This window comes from Anabrus simplex, chromosome 8, assembly GCF_040414725.1.
Source record: "Anabrus simplex isolate iqAnaSimp1 chromosome 8, ASM4041472v1, whole genome shotgun sequence".
Classification (NCBI taxonomy): domain Eukaryota; kingdom Metazoa; phylum Arthropoda; class Insecta; order Orthoptera; family Tettigoniidae; genus Anabrus; species Anabrus simplex.
In genome coordinates this window covers 231,206,119-231,231,355 of record NC_090272.1, presented here as the reverse complement: position 1 = coordinate 231,231,355, position 25,237 = coordinate 231,206,119, and the positions used below count along the sequence as shown (strand labels likewise).

Sequence of the window (25,237 nt, the reverse complement as noted above, 5' to 3'; positions counted from 1 at the left end):
ACAGTATTAAATAATTAAATTAAATACGCAATAAAAAACTTCAAATATTTAAAAAATAATGTTATGTAGTGTAAATCGTGGAGTATATTAATGTATTGTAATTAATTTCCTGTTGCCCTTATGTCTTGAAAATGAAACAAATAACTGTTACTGAATAAAGTTAACATAGAATCTGTCTTTACGCCCCTATCATGTAACACAAATAGTACGGTAACTTTTTTTTTTCGTGATGAGCATTGTGTCACCAAGTACTTCTCCATTTTGGCGCTGATGCGATAAAATTGTCTTGAGGTTGAGAAGGACCATTCAACATCGCAGGAAGTTACCGGTGCATATTTTAAAAGATAAAATTAATTGAGTAAAATATCTTCCAGGGGCTCTTCTTGTTCACCAGTAATGATCTTGCAAACAGATGCAGAACTTGAACAAGCTAGATTTGTTTTCAGGTCAACAAGGAGTGTGTTATAAACTCTGACAGGCACCTGCCATCCCAGATTCTAGGAAAGGGTAATGCCGCTGTATGCAGCCGAGGCACTCGAACCACAGACAAAGTGTCAGAAATCTCAATTTTGAACGAATCGTAAAGCCAACTTTAGCAACTGAAATATACTGCATTCTGTTTGAGATGAAATTCACCAGTTCTTTTACTCTAGTTTGAAAATTAAAGGTGCTGACAGAGTTATTCATATTTAAATAATTACGCACAAATTTACGGGAATATTACATTCTTCACGTGATATGTAAAATGACACACAATTCGTCGAAGATTTTCGTTTTCAGTTGCGAAGAACTAAAGGCATTGAATATATAATTTCATAAGAATTCGGCCCTTAGTCATTTAATTAAAGTTTCAACGCCGAAGAAAAGAACGATATAACAGAGTAAATTCAAGTACCGACAAGAAAATACAGTGACAAATTTATAAGGAAGCAGGAGAAAAATATATGGCTTTACGTGCTCCATATCAATTTAAGATGGCTGTTTCCTCAAATATAGCAATGTCCATTCGGTACTTTTATCTTTTTTATAATAATAACAACAAAACTACACATTTTATTTACTTTCATATTAGTTTTAGTTGACAAGGACTTCAAAAGGGATTGTAGGGATATTTTGATTACTTTGTAGGTACATGGTAAAAATGAGGTGACAACACTGCTTTTCCAGCTGCGCGAGAAGTGAACCACTGCTAAATCCACTGTTTTAAAAATGGAATAACGAAGTAATTAATAATTAATTACCTATCAACATAATTTATTAATAATCGCTATACATACATTTCATATTTTCTCTGTACATTGTGCAAATGATCGTTTTGCTTCATTAGAAACAACAAACAAACAAAACCTTAGGACAGGCTTAGTTCATCGCCATATTATCTAAACCGTTAAATGAAGAGATGGGGAGGAAGAGTAAATCTGCTATTTTGTTTATTGCGTATTTGTGTGTGTGAAAGAGAGGAAGATACAAGATGAGAGTTAAAGAGCGAAGCGTTGCACACCCATATGAATAAACCACGAGCCGGTAGTCTGTATGTATTTAAAGTAAAACCTCGATAATACGCTCTCTTTATTACACTATCCCGGGTAATCCGCGCTTTTCTTCCTGGTACTATTTCCTATTGATACTATATCCTGGGACTATTTCCTATTGTACTATTTCCTGGTACTATTTCCTTTTGGTACTTTTCCTGGTACTGTTTCCTTTTGGTACTATTTCCTAGTACTATTTCCTGGTACTATTTCCTATGGTACTATTTCCTAGTAATATTTCCTGGTACTCTTTCCTATTGGTACTATTTCTTGGGACTATTTCCTATTGGTACACTTTCCTGGTATTATTTCCTATTGGTACTATTTCCTGGTACTATTTCTTATTGGTACTATTTCCTAGTACTATTTCCTGGTACTATTTCCTATTGGTACTATATCCTATTGGTACTATTTCCTGGTACTATTTCCTATTGGAAGTCGTAAAATACACTGTTATAACGCGCTTCGTTCCCGTTTATGAAGTTATTTTTCGAGGGGATATTCCAATCAATCAATCAATCAATCAATCAATCAATCAATCAATCAATCAATCAATCAATCAATCAATCAATCAATCAATCAATCCTGATCTGCATTTCGGGCAGTCGTCCAGGTTCCCTATCTGTTATTTTCCTAGCCTTTTCTTAAATGATTTCAAAGAAATTGAAAATTTATTGAACACCTCCCTTGGTAAGTTATTCCAATCCCTAACTCCCCTTCCTATAAACGAATATTTGCCCCAATTTGTCCTTTTGAATTCCAACTTTATCTTTATATTGTGTTCTTTCCTACTTTTAAAGACGCCACTCAAACTTATTCGTCTACTAAAGTAATTCCACGCCATCTCTTCGCTGACAGCTCGGAACATGCCACTTAGTCGAGCACCTCGTCTTCTTTCTCCCAATTCTTCACAGCCCAAACTTTGCAACATTTTTGTAACGCTACTCTTTTGTCGGAAATCACCCAGAACAAATCGAGCTGCTTTTCTTTGAATCTTTTCCAGTTCTTGAATCAGGTAATCCTGGTGAGGGTCCCATACACTGGAACCATACTCTGGTTGGGGTCTTACCAGAGACTTTTAAGCCCTCTCCTTTACATCCTTACTACAACCCATAAACACCCTCACAACCATGTGCAGAAATCTGTACCCTTTATTTAGAATCCAATTTATGTGGTTACCCCAATGAAGGTCTTTCATTATATTAACACCTAGGAACTTTCACCCCATCAACGCAGTAACTAAAACTGAGATAACTTTTCCTATTTGTGAAACTCACAACCTGACATTTAACCCCGTTTATAGACATACCATTGCCTGCTGTCCATCTCACAACATTATCGAGGTCACGTTGCAGTTGCTCACGATCTTGTAACTTATTTATTACTCTATACAGAATAACATCACCTGCAAAAAGCCTTATATCTGATTCCACTTCTTTACTCATATCATTTATATATATAAGAAAACATAAAGGTCCAATAATACTTCCCTGAGGAATTCCCCTCTTAATTATTACAGGGAGTACCAATGACAGAGATGGACCTGGACCTACTAAAAAAACCATTTGTTCTTGCCGTGTGATAGCAGCCCACTCTATATAGGCTAGTGGAGAAAAGCTAAATTAACTTAGCATGCCGGATAGTTGCGAAGCCATTGGTGTGTGGACGTGAAGCTAATGAATAACCAGTAAGCAGCACCTCGGATTGAGACAGCAATGCATTTAATGCCAAAAGTTCCCGCCAATAACTGTCTCCATTGCTGATTCATTACCTCTGTTGTTCTGTTAATTTGTGTATTCTACGCGGGTTGGTAACGGAATGCAATTGATGACAATGACGTCATATGCGGATATATGTTAACCCAACGGTTCTCAACCTTGGGGCGCGGCCCCCTAGGGAGGTGTGGTGAGGAATGCAAAGCACACTTGAATTTGCTAAACAGTAAAAAGTTATGACAAAGAAAAGAATCTACTTCATCACTGCTAAATCGTACACGTAACGATTATACTTAATGAGCTTCTTGATGACACACAAAGTTTTCCATTAAATTTCAAGTGAATTGAAGAGCTTGATTTCAGAACATTAGTCATCCTTGAAAACCGAAGTTGGACGCTACTTTCGATACATTCCTTCAGTTGACACAAAATCTATTCAGAATAGAACTGGATTTGGTTCCTGATTCCCTTCAGGAGCAGGCAATCGACTTAAAACGTGATTCCGAAACAAAAGCTGAGTTTCTACATTTGACTGTTGCAGAATTTTGGTTAAACTATTTTTCAAGCCAATAACACTGTTTATTCTAGTTCTAGTGGCGATAATTGCTGTTTTAAGGTGCGAAACATCGGGGTTATCAAATACATTAAACGGAAAGAAATAACTAACTGATGTTAGAATTTCTATGGAAGGATGAAAGTAGATGTACAAGAAGTATAAACTTAGAAAAAGCCCACCAAAGGGGAGTATTCTATGTTTCCGGAGCAAGCATACGCTTAGGAGTTACGAACTGTGACTGAGCCAAGAATAACGCGACAGGAAGCCAGCATGACAAGTGTGGAGCACACTACAAAAGAAGAGAAGGAATGTGGCATCTTGTTCCATTTCTTACTTCCGGCCAGACAGTTCGGAGTACAATAAAAGATTAATGATTCTGTGCGATCACTTACTTTCCGCGTTGTACGAACAGAAATAGAACTCGGGCTTTTTGCACACAGTCTTGTACTCCGGGAATATTTCTAACTAATGCGAGTGAGATACACTTTTATTTTAACAGATTGTATGAGACTGTGTTAGTACAGTCACGTACCATATTTAGCTTTTGAAAGTTTACCTCGAATATTGCGTGCTGGTTCCATTGCATTGTACTGAAATTTATTACGGTTCATACTTACTATTTCATTGTGTGATTAGCAGATCCCGAAAGTTCAGGCATTTACTTAGACTGAAATATGTACGCAAATGAGCACTTGAAATTTGAGTAATAGGCAGTAAAATAATAAAAATAGTTTAAGGTAAGGCACTTAATATTTATTTGCATTACAATTTAATTCTTTATTTCGATCAATCAGTCATCAATGATCTGCATTTAGAGCTGTAGCTCAGGTGCCACATTCCCCATCTCTTTCTTAAACGTTTGTGACGTACCCACCCTTGCTCACAGATGTGTGACAGTATGTGACGTGGCGGGTCACCTTAATTTTAATATAAATAAATAATCTCTCATTTACTTCTCCATAAACAATATCTCATGGGCGCCAGCCTTCAAGCTTATGGCTTGAAGACGATAGTTGATAATTGATAAAATAATAATAATAATAATAATAATAATAATAATAATAATAATAATAATACGCAATGATACTCTAAATAGTCCCAGACATGGGGTGACGGAACACTAAACATTAAGTACACACTAACTTGGAAGGTAAGAATCATTAATAATAATTTCAGAAAATACTAATTAAAACAACTATTTATTAGGATGAAAAACGTGACGGCGTATTTACGAAATCTTGAACTTACGGAAGCAAAATAATAATTGAATGAAATAAAATTTAAGAAAATGAATTGTTACGCGGAGACTTGCAGTAATTTATGCCATTAGCTCACCATTTGTAGACTCTGTTAGCTGGATACGCTCTGTGTAGCACCTGATGTTCGATCGACCTCTCGTACAGGCGTCGTCATCTCTTGTTGTTGGTTTCAGTCCTATTTCTGATTTGTACAAAGTCCACAAGTTGTACTACGACTTTCTTGATTTTAACACTTCCTACAGTACTCCTTACATAAAGTTGTAATGAGTCCTAATTTCAATAGCAAAACCACCTTGGGTTACGTTCAGGGAGAGATTACACTTGTATTCTTTCGTATCACAGAACTGTACCATAACTAAATACATAACAACATTTCTCCCGTCCTATACCAGTCAAACCGGTCTCTCGTTGACTTTAACTCTCATCATTACGATAATCAGGTCTCAATGAGAGTAATTTTGAGTAGTGGTCTACTCAGATACGAAGTGAACTAAGTTAAGATCTTCAGCAGTTAAGACCTTCTCCGATGTCAAGATGTACAGCCCTCCTCCGATGTAATGATAGAATAGATTAGAATTGTCCGATAGAAAAAGCCCTCACCATCTCTTGTCGTTGATGTATGTAGGCTCCAAAGTCTCCCTCCATCAAGCATATCACATGGTCCGGCAAGATCTGATGTACTATCCCTTCTACTCTCCATTGCTGTACATCCATCATCCTGTTCTGTAACGTCCATTCACGTAGGTTGAACTTTCCCGGCCAATCAAGGCGTCAGGTAGCGAACTTCGAAAAGTAGGCGTTAACAAGGCTTTAACTATCTCTTCAGAGTATGGAAAGGCTAAGGTGTCTTGCAAGCTTGATGACGTACATTTCCTGGTAGTGGGCTAAAATTAGCATGGTGAGTCCGGTCACCTGACCTCTGCTACTGGAAATTTACAGCAAGCTATTAATACGAATGATGTTTTAATACTTACTCAAGAAGTCGTTCGTTCAGAATACGTTATAGCCGTGATACAAAGAAATGAGATGATGATGTTAAACGGATGACTAAATACATATATATATAAACATAATAATTACAAATGACCTACCACTAATTAAATATATATATCTTTCCTATTGATTACACAGTTCGATAATTTTGGTACATGCTGTGATGTTCCAAACATCACACGTTTTCAAACAACTTGGAATTGTATCTAATATTCCCCGTGATAATTTATTCCAATCCCTTACTGCTCTTCTTATAAATGAATACGAGTATTTACTCGAGTTTTCCCTCTTGAATTCAAACTTTATCTTCATATTATAATAATTCCTACTTTTAAAACCTCCCCTCAAGCTTATTAGTCTACTAACATCATACCACGTCATCTCTCCACTCACAGCTCGGAACATACCACTTAGTCGAGCAGCTTGTCTCCTTACTCCCAAATCTTCCCAGTCCAAAGTTCGCAACATTTTCGTAACGCTGTTCTTTTGTCGGAAATCACCCAGAACAAATCGAGCTGCTTTCCTTTGAATCTTTTCCTGTTCTACTATCAACTGGTCCTGGTGTGGGTGCAGTTTATTCATTTATTTATTTATTTTAAGAATATTTATAAAATTTATAAAATCGCAGCGTAATAAAAGAATCACAAATGAATTGACGAATAATAGTTATAATTAAACATAAAACATATATAAAATAACGGCATTTTTCAGTCTGATTACTTCTTGGTTGTAATGACTTGCAGTTCATAAATTATCACAAAATAATCACAAATGAATTGATGATTCGCTTCCTCACGAAGTAGAATTTGATTTTTATATTTTTATTTTCCCGACAATAACGTGACTAGCGATGACTAGGGAATGTTTTCATGAGAGTCAATGGCTCTCTACGCACGTGTTTAGTCCGTGATACGGTGAGTCTCAAGCTCTTTGACATAAACCGTACGCACACAGAGTTCTAGACCACAACGCCGCAAACTCATGTCTTAACATCTATCGTCTATGGCTGCATGGAACTTTTACTTCAGTAGCAATCGTTATCGTTGTGAGCACTCTCGATATCAATCGAACATCTTCCTTCGTAAGTTATTCCGGTCTCTAATTCCTTTTCCCACAAACGAAAATGTAGCCCTATTTTTCTTTTGAATCCCAGCCTTATCTTCATATTGTGATCTTTTGTACTTCTGAAACCTCCGTTCAAGTTTATTCGTCTACAAATGTCATTCTACGCTATCTCTCCACTGACATCTCGAAACATACCGCTTAGTCCAGCAGCTCGACTCTTTGCTCCCAGGTCTTCCCAACTCAAAGTTTGCAACATTTTCATAGCACGACTTTTTGTCCGAAATCACCCAGAATAAATTGTGTTGCTGTATGAAATTATGGAGACACGCTATGTAATGAGGAATTGCACCCTAGATGTCACCAGAGGGGGAACCCCCTGTGGGTGGGGGACGCACATGAAGAATGCACCACGGTATCCTCTGCCTGTCCTAATAGGTGACAAAAGGGGGTGATCAAGGGATGATAGAATTAGAAGCTTGAAACTACTTGTGATTACGTGTAGAACACCATGGGTCGACGTTACTTGCGATTAGTACCACCATGTTAGGAACACCATGGGTCTGTGGGTGCCATTATGTGTGACATGCCACGGTTCTGCATTACCTGTGATTAGTACCACTATGCGAGGATCATCACGAGTCTACGTTACCTGTGATTAGTACCATTAATTCTGGCCGGTGACCAAGAATTTGGACCCCTTTAGTCAAAAAGCATAATCTCAGAAAATAAGGCATTGTACATTGGATCCACTGATCGTTTTGGGTTCATTATCATTTGTCATCATCATTCGTTTTAGATTTTAGTCAGTGGAGTTTTAATTATCGTTTCATTTCGTTGCATATAGTACCATTAGAGGCGATGGCATAGCTGTTAGGTCTTTTCTTTTTGCTAGTTGCTTTACGTCGCCCCGACACAGATAGGTCTTATGGCAACGATGGGGCAGGGAAGGGCTATGATTGGGAAAGAAGCGGCCGTGGTCTTAATTAAGGTACAGCCCCAGCATTTGCCTGGTGTGAAAATGGGAAACCACGGAAAATCATTTTCAGGGCTGCCGACAGTGCTGTTCGAACCTACTATCTCCCGAATACTGGATACTGGCCGCACTTAAGCGACTGCTGCTATCGAGCTCAGTGTTAGGTCTCTTTAAACAGCGAACATCGTCACAATAGGGGGGCACCAGTATAAAAGGTAGCGGAGCGTGTTGTGTTGTCAATAGAGAAGCCATAACAGCAGAATGGTCGGTCAGGAGAGCTGAGTGACTTCGAACGTAGAGTCTTCATTGGATACGATCTGAGTAACAAATCCATCAGGGGCATTTCAACCCTTCTGAAGCTGCCCAGGTCGACTATTGGTGATGTGATTGTGAAGTGGAACGCGAAGAAACAATCGCTAAACCAGAATAAGGCAGACCTCACGTAATGGCGGATAGGAACTGTCGAGTATTGCGGAGGTTGGTTGTGAAAAATCGTAAGAAATCAGTGGAAGGAATCACTCGTGAGTTCCAAAGTGCTATCAGCAGTCCAGCCAGCAAAATGGCTGTGCGTCGTGAAGTTAAAAGGAACGAGGTAGAATGGTCGAGCTGCTGATCGTAAGTCAAACATTTTCTGTACTCAGTGCGAAGCGACGCTTGAGGTGGTGTAAAGAGCGACGCCACTGGTCAGTGGAGTGATGAGTCACGCAGTCCGATGGAAGTGTTTGGGTTTGGCGAATGCCTCAAGAACGTTACCTGCAATCCTGTGTAGTGCCAAGGAGGAGTTGGTGTTATGTTATGGGGGTGTTTATCGTGATTAGGATGTGCTCCCCTTATTGCGCTTAAGAAAACTCTAAATGATGAAGTATATGAACACATTGAGTTCGGAGACGATGATCAGTATGACAATGCACCCTGTCGTAAAGCTGCATCTGTGAAGCAATTTTTTGTGGACAATAACATTCCTGAAATCGACTGGCCTGCCCGGAGTCCCGACCTGAAGCCAATGCAACACCTTTAGGGTGAGTTAGAACGCCGATTTTGCTCCACAACCCAGCTACTAACATCGCCACCTTCTCTGGTTTCGGCTTTATGCAAGTGTAATGGACTAGTACAAATTGGATACCATTCTCTAAACCCATGGGTAAATGCTGAAAATATCGAGCTCGTTTAGTAAGAGTTATTATTATTATTATTATTATTATTATTATTATTATTATTATTATTATTATTATTATTATTATTATTATTATTATTATATAATTCGCTGGGGCCATCAAGGACCACGTTAAGTCTTGTTGCATTTGACACTGAACTTGGCCTTCTTTAGAGCCAAAATTTCCCTCATTCTTTGTGAGTGGGCCTGCTTACGCTCCTCTGTCCAAGGGGTACCACGTCTTCTCTTCGGTTGCTCGTCTCGGTTTAGCCCGTTCGTCAATATTTTCTTGCGGAAGAGATCTCTGTTAAGGGCGTCTTCAGCTGAGATATGTAGCATTTGCAGGTCTTCTTTGGTATTTCTAAACCAGGGAATTGTGGTTTTTGGGTTTGAATCAAAAAAGATTTCTTTAGTTAACTTTCTTCCGTCCATTCTTTTCAGATGACCGTATAATCGTGCCCGTCTTTTTCTGATTGTGTCGGTAATTTTCTCTATTTTGCTGTAGACTTCCTCGTTGGTTATCTTTTGATGGATTCCATTTCTGTACTTTGGTCCCAAGATTCCTCTCACAATTTTGCGTTCTTTTTTCTCCAGTTCTTCAAGGAGTCCTTTGTTGGCATTTAGAGGCAGGGTTTCGGCTGCATATAGAACTACTAGCTTCAGAACTGTTTCATAGTGACGTATCTTGGTGTTTTGGGAAAGGCATTTTTTGTTGTAGATTGTGCGGGATGTTTGGTAGGCTATTTCCAGTTTGCGTACTCGCTCCTTAAGTGCTTCTTTGTCCAGTCCTTTTTTCATGATGATCTCACCCAGGTATTTGAATTTGTCTACTCGGGTGATGTCCCCGTATTTTTTATGGAGTTTTGGTGGAGCCTCTTTGATGTTAGTCATTACTTCTGTTTTCTCAAACGATATCTGCAGACCAGTTTGTTCGGCAATTTCCTTTAAAATTTCAACTTGAGGTCTAGCTGTTTCTATGTCGTTTGAGAGAACAGCAATATCATCGGCAACTGCTAAGCAGTCTGTTGCGATCCCCTTGGATTTGGTTCCTATTCTTAATGGACTGTAGTTGGTTTCCTTTAATCTCACCCGCCAGTTTCTGATGATCTTTTCAAGAACACAGTTGAAGAGTATCGGGGATAGCCCATCACCTTGTCGGACTCCTGTTTTGATGTCAAAGGAATGCGAGAGACGTCCGTGGAACTTCACCTTCGATTTTTTATCGGTCAGGGTGGCTCTAATTAATGCCAGCAGTTTCAAATCAACTCCAAATTCATTTAAGATGTTTAGCAGTACTTCCCGGTCAATGGAGTCGTACGCTTTCATGAAGTCCACAAAGACAGACACATACTGCTTGGACCCTAGTGTACAATATCTGATGATCGTTTTGATATTTTGGATCTGTTCGGCTGTTGAGCGACCTTTTCTGAACCCTCCTTGGTATTCACCTATTTGATGTTCGACTTGTGCTTCCAAACGCTCCAGGATGGCAAGTGATAGAATTTTGTAAGTCACGGGTAGCAAAGATATTCCTCTGTAGTTGTTGATGTTCTTCATGCTGCCTTTTTGTGTAATGGATGGATCAAAGCTATTTTCCAATCTTCGGGTAGGGTCTCCTTGTTCCAAATTTCTTCTATTTGCTTTTGCAAGATATCAAGTGATTCCTCTGGGGCATATTTCCATAGTTCTGCTACTACTGAGTCTTCCCCCGGTGCTTTGTTAATTTTGAGACGGGCAATGAGGGGCTTGATTTCATCTCTGTCGGGTGGTCTGGAATCTGGGTACCTGAGTAAGGGTTCCTTTGTCTCAATGGGGCTTTGCGGTTTAGAGCAGTTAAGTAAATTCTGGAAGTAGTCTGCCAGAATGCTGCAATTTTCTTCATTTGACGTCGCCAGTGTGCCGTCCTTTCGCCCAAAGCATAGAAATGGTGGTTCATAGCCAGTGAGTTTACGTTTGAAGGCTCTGTAGTACTCTCTGCTTTCATTCTTCCTAAAGTTTTGTTCTATCTTTTCAATGAGAGATTTTTCGTATTTACGTTTCTCAGTTCTGAACACCCTAGCTGCTTGGGCACGTTGGGTTTTGTAGGTTTCCCAATCATTTTCTGATTTCGTAGAGTAGTATTCTTTCCACGCATTGAGTCTTTCTTTGAGGACTGATTCGCAGGTACCAATCCACCAGGACCAGGCAGGCTTTTTGCTTCTCTTGATTTCTGCAACGTCTTTGGCGGCCTCACCAAGGAGACTTTTGGTGTTGTTAAAATCACAGTCATTTGGTCTAGCCTTCTCCTGGAACTCCTCGGCCCTTTGCCGAAATTTATAATTGTCGAAGCGTGTGATCTGTTTGGTTGTCTTCCTTGTGTTTGCGGGAATTGGTTTGAATTTCATAAGAGACATATAATGATCTGAGGCCACATTGATGCCTTTCTTTACCTTGACATTCATAATCTCAGGGCTGTTTCTCCTGGAGATTGCAACATGACCTATTTGGAACTCCCCGAGAGTTTGGATGGGAGAACGCCAAGTCATTTGCTTTCTGGGTAGATGGCGAAAGTGGGTTGTTGTGTCATCCTTTTCTAGAAACCTGGCCAGGCAAGGTGTAGAAAGAGACGGTCTTGAGAGTTAGTTAGAGTTGTTAGTAAGACTTGTTAGCGAAAGTCGTAAGTCAAGTGTGTGAATTCATGTTGTGATATTATTATTATTATTATTATTATTATTATTATTATTATTATTATTATTATTATTATTATTATTATTATTATTATCATTATTATTTATGTAGTTACCGGGCGAGTTGGCCGTGCGGTTAGGAGCGCGCAGCTGTGAGCTCGCATCCGGGAGATAGTGGGTTCGAACCCCACTGTCGGCAGGACTGAAGATGGTTTTCCGTGGTTTCCCATTTTCACACCAGGCAAATGCTGGGGATCTACCTTAAATAAGGCCACGGCCACTACCTTCCCACTCCTAGCCCTTTCCTGTCACATCGTCGCCATAAGACCTATCTGTGTCGATGCGACGTAAAGCAAATAGAAAAAAAAAAGAGAAAACGTAGTTATGTAAGGACTTTATTTCGTATAAATCGTGGTCGTATCATTTATTATTTGTGTGTTGTATGATATGTCTTTTGAACCAAATATGTGAGGTTATGTAATGATACATCTGCTGTAAGTATATTAATAAGAGTTTTTTAATGTAAGTTTATTTAATATTCCAGAACAAAACATCGTTGTCACTAGAACTTTATAGAATGTTCTAAATCATTTGTACATAGATTAATGGAGACTCGAGAAAATACGAGAAGACATGTTGTGTCATCCTTTTTTAGAAACCTGGCCAGGCAAGGTATAGAAAGGGACGGTTTTGAGAGTTAGAGTTGTTAGTAAGACTTGTTAGTGAAAGTCGTTATTCAAGTGTGTGAATTAATGTTGTGATTTTGTTGTGTTGGTAATCGCTTGACATGCTAATGCGACTGTCAGTTGTTTGTCAAGATGGCGGTTAATTAATGTGCGTATATACTTTGTAAGTAAAACAGTGTACACAATTGGAAGCATCGCGTGCGTGCGTCTTTGTAGTTACGACAGGCTCTTGAAGAAGAATGGCCTGCCATTGAGACATCTCATGGAAAGTGTCCCCAGCAGAGTTGAAGCCGTCTTAAAGATGAAGGGTGGACCCGCCCCATATTAATGTCCAATAATAGGGAACTTGACACGGGTGAAGTCTAAGTGCAATTTCAGACAGGTGTGCGGTTACTTTTGAGCAGGTAGTGTTCTCAAATAAAGTACTCCTGGTGAGGGTCTCTTAGTCTAACTGGAGCGTTAGGAGTGACCCATACGCCCTCTCTTTTACAACATTACTACAACCCCTAGATAACTTCATAACTACATGAAGAAATGCTTAACCTTTATTTAAAACCCCAACTCTTGTCCCTCCTTTCGCTAGAACAACCTCATATTTAAATGGGTTTTACTCAAGGGCTGCTCGTACGTGGAACGTTATACCATCTGAGGTAAAGCTACTTCCTCTTCCTCACTTCCTCCGCGAAGTAAAGAAAATGTATATGTAAATATAAACCTATATGTGATGTATATAACTTGTATAAATTAGAATTGCAAGAAGGATGGGTGCAAGTACAGGTGTATGTGGGCGAATGTGTATGCGTGCGCGGGTGTGAGTGGTTGTGAATGAGTGTGTATACAGGGGTCTGAGTGAGAGTATAAATGGCTGGGTGTTCTTACTCTAATATTTTCAGGATAAATCAAGATAATTATTATTCTAAGGGTACAGTGTTTGTAGTGTAAATATGTAAATTTAAAATTGTCTACATAAGTTTGTATGTAAATATTCAGTAGAGTTTATGTACACATGTGGAGATGGAGGCACTTCCGTGTATGTGGGGCTTGCCCTTTCTCCATCTACCACCCCTAAATTGTACATGTACAATTTAAGGAAAATAAATAAATAATAATAATAATAATAATAATAATAATAATAATAATAATAATAATAATAATAATGTGATAACCTTAAGGGCTCCGGTACAGCTTATGACCTTAAAAAATCAGTTTTCAATATATTTTTTATTTTATGCTCCTATCCTTTAGAAACATTTTGGTAAATAAAAAATGTCATTATGCGGCACAGTTTTTGAGTTAAAAGGCAACCAGTGTTCGTCCTGACAGTGTGGTGTGATGAAGATGAAAAAAGAGTAGCGAAGCCAGGGAAAAGGAAACATCAAGCGACAAAAGAGGCAAGGAAAAGCAAGAAGAAGCTGAGATTGGAAGAAAGTGCACAGAAATCAGAAACATAATACACAACTTATGCTGCAGGGGAATTTTAACGTCAGTAGCAAGGTTAATGCTATGTAATATTGAAACGGTAATGCCCTGCGAGCATTCACGTTCATGTATTTCATGAGAGGAACTCGCTAACACCCGACTGTATGCATTCAAAACGAGCGCCGAGCGCGCAGGCATTGTGGGAAACAGCATGCAAACTAGCACTGCTCCAGAACGCCAGCCAAGGCCAAGTGACGTCACACCGAAGGTTCTCTCTTGTTCTATGGCATTTCATCATGAACGGAACGTAATATCGTAATTTCGAGAACGTCACCTTGTAGGCCTGAACAATAAATGCTGCTAGCCAAAATTTCATGTAAATCGACGGAAGGATGACCGAGATATAAATGTTTCTAGATGCCCACATGCGCAACCACGCTGTCCGACCTTCGGCAATAAAAGGGAGTCGCCAGCCTTGCATGTGCTATCAAAAGACGTCAGGTTTTACATGTAGGCTCTTTCTTCTTTCAGCCTATATGGTTTTTCTCTGACCCTTCAATACCACACTTCAACACTACCTTACGTAACACAAACTCTTGCCGTGGTAGCGAGTCTGACTCGGAAACCGGCAGATACTCCTTGTATCACTTCCCACTCCTCCCCTGCTATCTCTTTCTTCTTCTTAGATATAATAGCATGTCGGAGGCCATGTAGATTGAGTCGATGGTCACGCGGGGGGAGCGGGTTTCGTCCCCTTCCCCCCGAAAAAAAATTGAGTAAAGCAGTGTGCAGTATGCGATGAGTGCGTGTGTCACTCAGTGTGTGTGTGCGAGCAAGCACATCGTCGCCTCGTTATACGGTTCGTTACTCTGTCCGGATGAGTACATGGGTTCGAAAGTGTTAGTGTTGAAAGCTTTCTCCGTGGACTTTGACTTTGCGCGTGAACGAAAGCTTATTTTCGTTTCTATCAGTCTGTAGAGCTGTGCAGTTGTATTTCGTTTGTGGATCGTGAATTTAAAGGGACTGTACGTTTGAAACTGTGCTGTAGTTGTTTCCTCTACCGTGTTAAGCTATCTCGAAAGATTGTGCCCTAGCGACTGAACAATTCTTTTACGAACAGTGTCACGTTATTTTGTAAAGAACAGTGTCTACTTTTTTCCCCTCAAAGACTGTGTCTATCACTCCGCGTAAAAACAGTGTTAATATTTCCTAGCATAAACTGTGCCAACCTTCATTTCATTCAAAGACTATGCCACTTAGAGCCTCCGTGGCTCAGACGGCAGCGCGTCGGCCTCTCACCGCTGGATACCGTGGTTCAAATCCCGGTCACTCCATGTGAGATTTGTGCTGGACAAAGCGGAGGCGGGGCAGGTTTTTCTCCGAGGACTCCGGTTTTCCCTGCCATCTTTCATTCCAGCAACACACCCCATCGTACTAATAGCCTATATATATGGTTCATTCATTACATCCCTGACCCGGTCAATGACTGGAAAACAGGTTGTAGGTTTTCATTTTCATTTTCACTATGTCAATTCCCCTCATAAAACTGTCTAAAATTACGCGTCAGTGATAACCTTGCCTCTGAGGAATTACGACGTAACAGAACTTGGACTGTCATCAACTGTTTCTTTTCGTAGAAGCTCTAATTCATTTCAACGAGTGTGTGCGTGCTGTACTCATTGCATACAGTACAGAGACTGTATCCAAAGAATTTAATTTATTTTTTTGAGATTGAGTGAAGTGCTTAATTATTGCATCTCGGAAGGTTCCAGATTGCTTTCATTGTTTATTATTTCAAGTATGATAGTGCCTACTGCATTATTCTCACGGAACTGTGACTTTGATTTCATCTTTGTTTCAAAAGTGCGTCCAACACCATTTACTGTGGAAACTATTCAAAAGTGCTTCGCCTTAATTCGCAGTGCGGTAGAAAGGTGTCGCACCAGATTCCCTTGACATTCTGTGCGGAAGTTCTTCATTTCTCCGCTCCTTAACAGCTATTTCACGCTGCACGATCTGCCTCAGGTTCGAGTGGCCGTCAACGTCCAGTGCTGAGACAACACCAACGACGCGGACAACGCCGACGACGAAAGACGACGCCGACGCCGCAGAACAACGTCTCTTCCACACCTTCAAGGGCAATCTCACAATACATCTGTAAAAGGTGATATAATTCCTTTGCTTATCTCTTGAATAAACTGCAAGTTCCACTTTAATCATAAATTTATTTCACTACCCTTCTCTCATACTCTCTAAGCATGAACCGTACACGCCTTGACGTTATGCATGCTCTTCGAAAAATGGAAGTACGGGCGTTCCTGTTCCAATATTTATGCACAAATGTTTATCGCTCATTTTCTTACAGTTGTGTTTTTGACATTCGTTTTAATAATAACTCAAAAATTAATTGACGTACACTAATGACATTTTTTGTGTGTATTTATGCTTACTATATCTACAAAATGATGTAAATCCATGTCTCTCTCTCTAAGATACTTTCTTTAAAAATGTAGCAAAAAATTGTAAACTTTTTACATTTTCTTTTCAATACAATAGTAAAAATATTATTTGTTAAGGTATATTGCTGAAAGTACTTGAATTTTTAAAGAAAAATATTTTCAATAAAATAAAATTAACAGAACCTAAAAATGTTGAAAATTACAGGAGTTATCACTAAAACGGCCTTGTATGATGAACAACCACCATTTTGAATTCTGAATTTTGAAAAAATACTCAGATTATTTTTAACATGATGATAATGCTGTTTTGCGTATAAAATAATGCCAGTGTGTCATATGCACAAAATTTCATTGTTGTAACTGTTGTGCATTTGAAGGAAAAAATATTGAATTTTGTTAAAATTTTACCATGGTAACCTGTACCAGACCCCTTAAGGAAGATCTTTCCTTAGCCTATTTAACACTCTCGTACTACGGTGATCCCGATGAGGTGCTTGCACCCCACCAGCATAGTAATTAAAACTGAAAGGACTTTTCCTTTTGGTGAAACTTACATCAGAGACATGAGAATACTGTTTGGGTGAGACGGTTTTCTTCTTTAGATTTAGGGAAACCTAAATGTTCTTGTTATAGAACTTACGATGCTAATAGGAACGAAAATAGAACATTGAATATAACAGTACTGGGCACGTTCATAGTCTTCATGCAATTGGGTCAGTGCATGTTTATTCGGAACCCGATTAATACCACCTCTATCGATAGCTGCCTATCCTTTCGTTTGCTCTTATTTTCTGAGCAGTAATCCCAGCTGTAACTCAAAACCATAAGGAAGTGGTACGCAGCAGTCTTCAAGTGCTACTCAGTATGGCCTTCTCATTGCAAATAAGCGCCACGTCAGCGTTCATTCTCCGCCTCTTGTAGCCACGAGGGACGTCATATCTCATTCGCATTCTGATAGCTCTCTGATATGACGCAGCTGTACACAATGGAAGGATCTCTACCACTCCATTACGGTTTAGTTGGAACACAATACCTGACATCGTGAGGGAAGGTGGCGAACATTTGTCACAACAGCTTAAGGAAATACGAACAACGGGCATTCGTTTGTCGGTCTCGGGCAATACAGAGTAAACAGGTGGTATCGACATATAGAACTTCTAAGAAAAAATAATGCAGAACACCAAAATAATGAACTGAAAACACGCGATTATACTGATTTCATAATATGGAACAACATTATATCACATGACGCTCAACCATTTTGTTCTGATAACTCACCTGGTGGTCATGATTATTGTCACGTTAAGTAATTATTGTTTGACACCGTTGTTAGCCGGTTCGAGTCCCGCTGGTGCAAGACATTTTCACCATAAGATTTTTTTTTTTTTGCTACTTGCTTTACGTCGCACCGACGCAGATAGGTCTTATGGCGACGATGGGAGAGGAAAGGCCTAGGAATGGGAAGGAAGCGGCCGTGGCCTTAATTAAGGTACAGCCCCAGCATTTGCCTGGTGTGAAAATGGGAAACCACGGAAAACCATCTTCAGGACTGCCGACAGTGGGGCTCGAACCCACTATCTCCCGATTACTGGATACTGGCCGCACTTCAGCGACTACAGCTATCGAGCTCGGTCAGTACTTCTTACACCCCCTTTAAGTGGATTTTAGAAAAACCCACCCTTAATTGGATTTGGATGTTAACAACGGATTAGATGATAACAATGACATTTACAATAAAATACAAAAGCTGAAAACTAGAAAAGGGGATAAAATTGAAAAGATTTCTGGGGATCTACTAAAGATAATGGGTTGGGATATAGTACCATATCTGAAGTACTTATCTGATTATTGTTTGGTTGAAGGAGCTATACCAGATGAATGGAGAGTTGCTATAGTAGCCCCTGTGTATAAAGGAAAGGGTGATAGACATAAAGCTGAAAATTACAGGCCAGTAAGTTTGACGTGCGTTACATGTAAGCTTTGGGAAGGAATTTTTTCTGATTATATTAGACATGTTTGCGAAATTAATAACTAATTCGATAGAAGGCAGATAGAAGCTCAACTTGTAGGATTTCAGCAAGATATAGCAGATATCTTGGATTCGGGAAGTCAAATGGACTGTATCTCGATTGACCTGTCTAAAGCAGTTGATAGAGTGGATCATGGGAGACTACTAGCAAAAATGAGTGCAATTAGACTAGACAAAAGAGTGACTGAATGGGTGGCTATATTTCTAGAAAATAGATTTCAGAGAATTAGAGTAAGGGAAGCTTTATCTGACCCTGTAGTAGGCCTAATTAACAGGGGAATTCCTGAAGGCAGTATTATTGGACTTTTATATGTTCTTATATATAAATGATATGAGTAAAGAAGTGGAATCAGAGGTAAGGCTTTTTGCGGATGATGTTATTCTGTAAAGAGCAATAAATAAGTTACAACATTGTGAGCAACTGCAACATGACCTCGATAATGTTGTGAGATGGACAGCAGCAATCGTATGATGATAAACGGGGTTAAAAGTCAGGTTGTGAGTTTCACAAATCGGAAAATTCCTCTCAGTTTTAATTACTGCGATGATGGGGTGAAGTTCCTTTTAGGGATCATTATAAGTATCTAGGTGTTAATATAAGGGAAGATCTTCATTGGGGTAATCACATAAATATGATTGTAAATAAAGGGTACAAATCTGTGCACATGGTTATGAGGGTGTTTAGGGGTTGTAGCAAGGATATAAAGGAGAGGGCTTATAAGTCTCTGGTAAGACCCCAACTAGATTATGGTTCCAGTGTATGGGACCCTCACCAGGATTACTTGATTCAAGAACTGGAAAAGCAGCTCGATTTGTTCTGGGTGATTTCCGACAAAAGAGTAGCGTTAGAAAAATGTTGCAAAGTTTGCACTGGGAAGAAGTGGGAGAAAGGAGACAAGCTGCTCGACTAAGTGGTATGTTCTGAGCTGTCAGTGGAGGGATGGCGTGGAATGACATTAGTAGATGAATAAGTTTGAGTGGAGTCTTTAAAAGTAGGAAAGATCACAATATGAAGATAAAGTTGGAATACAAGGGGACAAATTGGGGAAAATAATCATTTATGGGAAGGGGAGTTAGTGATTGGAATAACTTATCGAAGGAGATGTTCAATAAATTTCCAGTTTCTTTGAAATCATTTAATAAAAGGCTAGGAAAACAACAGATAGGGAATCTGCCACCTGGGCGACTACCCTAATTGCAGATCAAAATTGATTGATTGATTGATTGATTGATTGATTGATTGATTGATTGATTGATTGATTGATTGAAAACGAAAAGTACGTGTTTGTTTATTTTTGAAGGAGATTCCAAATGCCAATTTTCACGTCTGTAATATCTTCAGATTTTGAGATATCAGTATCCTAATAAATATAACTCAACCCCTCTTTCAGTCCTTTTACCTCCCCCTCCTCAAGTGGGTTTTCCAAAAACTAAAAAGATACGCGTTCCTTTATTTTTAAGTGAGACTCGAAATAAAATTTTTCATGACTGTAACATCTAAAACTTTTGAGATATATGTATCCTCGAAAAGTTATTCAACAAATTTTCCACCTCCTTAAGAGGATTGTTCCAAAAAACCACACGTGTTTCTTTATTTTTAAAGGAGATTTCAAATGCCATTTTTCACGTCTGTAACATATTTAGTATTTGTTGTATAAGTATCGCCATAAACAGAATTCTACTAAGTTCGCTTCCATTCACCTATCACACTGCTGTAACTGGATTTTCCGAAAACAAAACAAAAAGGTGTTTATTTTAAGGGAGATTCTAAATACCATTTTTCACGTCTGTAACGTTGAGTTTTTGAGACATACTCATTTTAAGAATTCACTCCATTTCTCACGCCTGCTCACCACCCCTTACGTACATTTTCCAAAAACATAAACTACGTATTTCTTTATTTTTTAAAGGAGATTCCAAATACCAATTTTTATGACTGTAACATCTTCAGTTTTTGAGATATAAGTATCCACATACAAGGTAGTCAACCGCTTTTTAACAGTTTTTCACCCCTTTAACAAGATTTTCCGAAAACAAAAAATACGTGTTTCTTTATTTAAAGGAGATTCCAAATACCAATTTTCATATCCTTAAACTGTTCAGTTTTCGAGATATACACTCATTTCAAAAATTCACCCCCTCCCCTTTTCACTCCTTAGCGACGGAATATCCAAAAGTCCTCCCTTAGTGAATATCAACATTGTAATATGAATGTATCCCCAACATTTCATTCTTTAATGTCCAGTAGTTTTGGCTCGGCGATGATGAATCAGTCAGGACATGTTATTTTATATACACAGATGTCAATTTAAGGTTGTGTGTAAATTGGACTGTATTTCCGGACAAGACCAGAATTGTTGAAGCAAAACTGAATATGCGATACGTTATAAAACTTTGATTTGACAATACTGTCATTCCAGTGTTGTGTTCAGTTTAATAAAAATAAAATCTTTTTCATGGTAGGACTGTAATATCGGGCAAATTTTAACTTTGTTGCAGCAGAAGGGAATAAATTTAAATCTTAAAAGAAATGGAAAATTGTGTGAGTGTCATTAATTTTGCCGTCATTTGTGGGTTTGACTGCAAAAGCATTGGAGAGGAGAGATAAGTAAGGTGTGAGAACTGATCGGTATTTGGAGGGGAGTGAGAAAGGGAGATTATCTCTCTGCTACGGCAAAGTGGGGTCTGCAGTACAGTCCAGCCACTTTGCAGTTCACGCAGCTCTGATACAGAGTGAGGACATGATATACCGAGTGATTCAGCCGCGCAATCCGCAGTTAAAAACCTGACGTGAATAGATCTCCCTGCCGTGCGATATTTGCCCCTATCGGTATAAAACTACGCAGCACGTTAATATTCAAGAGGTACAGACAGAGTACATGCTTTTACGTAAAATAGAGTAGCGATTCGCTGCAGCTTCGCAAGGAAGCAATTTTAAATTTATGGAGGTGGGCCTTTAAGAATTTTTTCTACATAAAGATGACTTCTAGTCATCCGAAAATTTGTGTAACGTAGCGCGACAAACCGTGTGATGTAAGGTATTGTTACCTAGCAACCATGCAGGCTGTGCCTTCGCCTGGTGGCCATCTAAAAGTAGCAGCTATTGTCGGATGGCCAAGACCGAGAGACATATTTTTCATCATTTGATTTTCGCAAGGGGAAAATGGTCACTTTTTAATTTAATTTTCTATGAAGTGGTGTGGTTTGGTGATTTTTGTTTTAATAGAAAATGAAGCCATTCTCTGAACACTAATCATAAGGTAAAAAGGAATTATTGCGACACTTCGATCAATTAAGATATCGGTAAAAGAAAGCGAAGGCCGTGAAGATGAAAGACTCCCTAGGTCTCGATACCATAGGGGTCGGAAAAGAACAAGAGTTAACGAAAGGTCAGATCGAGGAGACTGGCACGGGTAAGTGCAAACTATGCCAGATTCAGCTAGGGTGACTGAGGATGTATTCTCCGGCCCCCTTTAACGGGGGTCAAAACATTGCTTAACACCTCAACCAAGGCAGATTGGTATCATGGCGACTATGCGATAGGAAAGGGCTAGGGGTGGGAAGGAAGTGGCCATGCCCTAAATTAAGGTACAGCTCCCGTATTTGCCTCGTGTGAAAATGGGTAACCATGGAAAGCCAATTTCAGGGCTGTGGACAGTCGGGTTCGAACCCACTATCTCCTGAATGCAAGCTCACTGCTACGCGCCCTCACCGCGCGGTAGAACGGATTTTTTCCTAGAATGTATGGAAGTGGAACTCTTTTACAACAGTTACTGTTACAAGTGCAGGTCACCTAATATTCATAGTTAACTGTGTCATTGTTTCATACGCACGAGCAGATCTGTATGACTATGTCATATTCTTTGTTCCAGGTCTCATTAAGTTACGAGAACTGGTTCGGTCACCTACGAACAGGGATATGGAGATCCATCTCAGGCAAGCAGATCCCGACACTTACCGAGCGGTTCTCAAGGAGATCAAGAGCAAAGAGATCTACAACCTCGTGGTGGACACCAGGCCAGAGCACATGCACCTTTTCTTGAGGGGGGTGAGTTGACTTTAATCGAGATATTAGAAAAATTAGTATGTTCGATGATACGAGTAATAGGGAGTTCATGTAAGTGCTTAGTAGTATTTAGAGTTTTTTAACTGAACTGAATCGTTCATCAACGAATATTTATTGTAAAATATTGCCCAACATGGATTGAATCTAACAAGGCCACGGCTATTGAAAATACATATACGAGTTCATTTCTGTACAAGCTATTATGTCAAAGCATGCAATTACACGCCTTCATAAAATTAAAATAACATACAGAGCACTATGAGTAATTAAAATCAAAAGGAAATGTATTTAATTTAAACATAACATAGAAACAAAAATTGAATTAAAATTAAAATTAACTTAAGTACTAAAAATGAAGTAGATAAATTGAATATTATTGCTATGATTACAAAATATATATTGATTTCCCTTTCAGAAAATCAAACGGTCATAAACATGTCTTTCAATAAAATGTGTGACGCCATGTTACCTAGCAACCGTGCAGGCTGTGATGTGAAGTAGTGACGGATGTCCAAGGCTTGTGCAGCTCTCAAGGTACTATTGCTAGGTAACATCACATCACACATTTTGTTACATACACTATTTCGTTTCGGTGGTTTCCCGTTTTCACACCAAGCAAATGCTGGAGCTGTACCTTAATTAAGACCACGGCCACTTCCTTCCCAATCCTAGTCCTTTCCCATCCTTCCGTCGACGAAAACCTCCGATCTGTTACTGCGATGTTAAACCAATAACAAGAAGAAACATCGTGGGCGGACATTGCCACGCCCAGACATTGTTTATTTAATTTTGGTCTGGAATTCACGTTTGAGTTCTTGAAAAGAGGTAAAATCGCATTAATAACAAGAGAATGACATAGACGAGTATTATCACATTAGAAAAATAACTTGTACAAGGTGGTTGGGAACAACGTGAACTGAGTATTTGTGTATTAGAGTGTTGGTCATACTGATGAATAATATGAAAAAAATAATTCGATATCTCAAGCCTTCGTCATTTTATCAGCTACTGAAGAAAGCCAATCAGATCGTATCGCGGGCGAATTTAAATAGTCCTTACGAGGTGGTGTTCCTAAATCTGCTCCTGGCTTAAGACCGGCTTGAAAGGACCAATCGAAGGAAGAACTTCAACAGGGAAGGGATCAGAACAACCTCCGCGCCATAGTATGTACTGTACGGTGACACTGGGTGAAACCCGCGGTGTGTTTGATGCTCATTTCTGGTCACGGTTCTTGAGCCAGTCATAAGTCATGTTCAGATTTAGCACCACCGCCTCGCATAGCTCATTTGAATTCGCCCGCGAAGCGATGTGATTCGCTAACTTCAACAGCTGATAAAATGACAACGGCCCGAGACTATCAGTATAACGCTCAACGTTGTTTCCGATCTCCCTTTGCTGCATTAGCACTATCCGTAGTGGGATTCCCTTCTCACGTCAATCCTTGCAGAAACTTTCTTAGAAAATGAATCTGAACTAACTTCCAGCATTCCCACGTAGTAATTAGTAGTAATTATATGAAACTATCTGACCTGTATAAATAGATCTAGAATGTGGTAGAATAGTTTTGCATGAAGTATTGCTTCTTTATACTAATTATTCTGAATAGGTTGAGATTTAAATGTTCACTTTATGATGCTCCTTTTTTTGTCCACAGATCCTGCAACTTCAAATGAACGACTACAAGTACCATTACCTTTTTACAACATTTGTAAGTACTTTATATTTTTTCTTAAGTAAAGGGAAAATCAATCTTTTCTGACTATCCTACTCTTATTTTGATTTTTTTTTTAAACTTAAATATCAACATTACAAACTTACTGTAACAGCCTTGCAAAGCCTTCATTTTGAAAAAATAAAATAAATTACATTTTCCAGATAACATGAAGTAACAACAATCGGGCTGTGTACTGTAGCTCAGTTACTGATTTCCGGTGTCGCCCACATTGTCGGCTCCTACCGGTCTCTGCACTCTTCATTGTTATATTCCCTCTTTCTCTCGCGGCCATACACTCTTTCACTCGGTTAAGGTTTGCACTTCGGCGTGCCTGTTCTACAACAGCGAAGAGCTTAGGTTGATATAACATGCCAGCGTTCCGGTTGTAGAATTGAGGCATTGACACAGGAAAGGAAATAATTCATAAAAATTGAATTTTACAAGGAAAAAAATAGTTCTGCCACCATTGTGAATTAGATGACATTGAAGAAATATCACGTTAAATCAAGGAGTTATCCATTTATCACTTCAACACACAAAGTTAAGACACATTGTGAAAATCACTGTCTAATCAAGTTGTCATTTGAAGTGTATGATTCAAGCACATATTTCATGGTAAAACGCACGATAGTTTTCATCGAAGAAATCCAGCATGGCCAATAAGTCGGCAAGTGGTTGTAAGAACTGTATGTTGCGCTCCTTCTCTCTCAATGACTGCCTTGTCTTGAGTGATGGAAGTTCAGCTCTTGAAATCCTTATCCAACTCACAGTAGAGGTGTTGCGTATTTACATATCTCATGGCGAAGTCACAAAAATCCACAGGCGTCATCATGATTACATGAAATAGTTGAGAATGTTTAGCATCTCTCCGCAACTTCTTCTGGAACCATTGTTGGACACACGTAATAACTATTGATAAAAATAAACGACTAGCATGAACGTCATGTCAAGA

General features: G+C 39.1%; 1 protein-coding gene across 1 annotated transcript in view; it reads left to right on the top strand.

Moving 5' to 3' along the window:
• The window catches only part of LOC136878738 (glutamate receptor ionotropic, kainate 2), a 494,017-nt gene that overhangs the window by 332,689 nt on the left and 136,091 nt on the right, over nucleotides 1-25,237 (top strand). Inside the window, exons 4-5 of the mRNA XM_067152195.2 lie at nucleotides 22,378-22,553; nucleotides 24,226-24,279. Coding sequence (XP_067008296.2) covers nucleotides 22,378-22,553; nucleotides 24,226-24,279 — 230 coding nt within the window. The remainder of the gene's footprint in view (nucleotides 1-22,377; nucleotides 22,554-24,225; nucleotides 24,280-25,237) is intronic.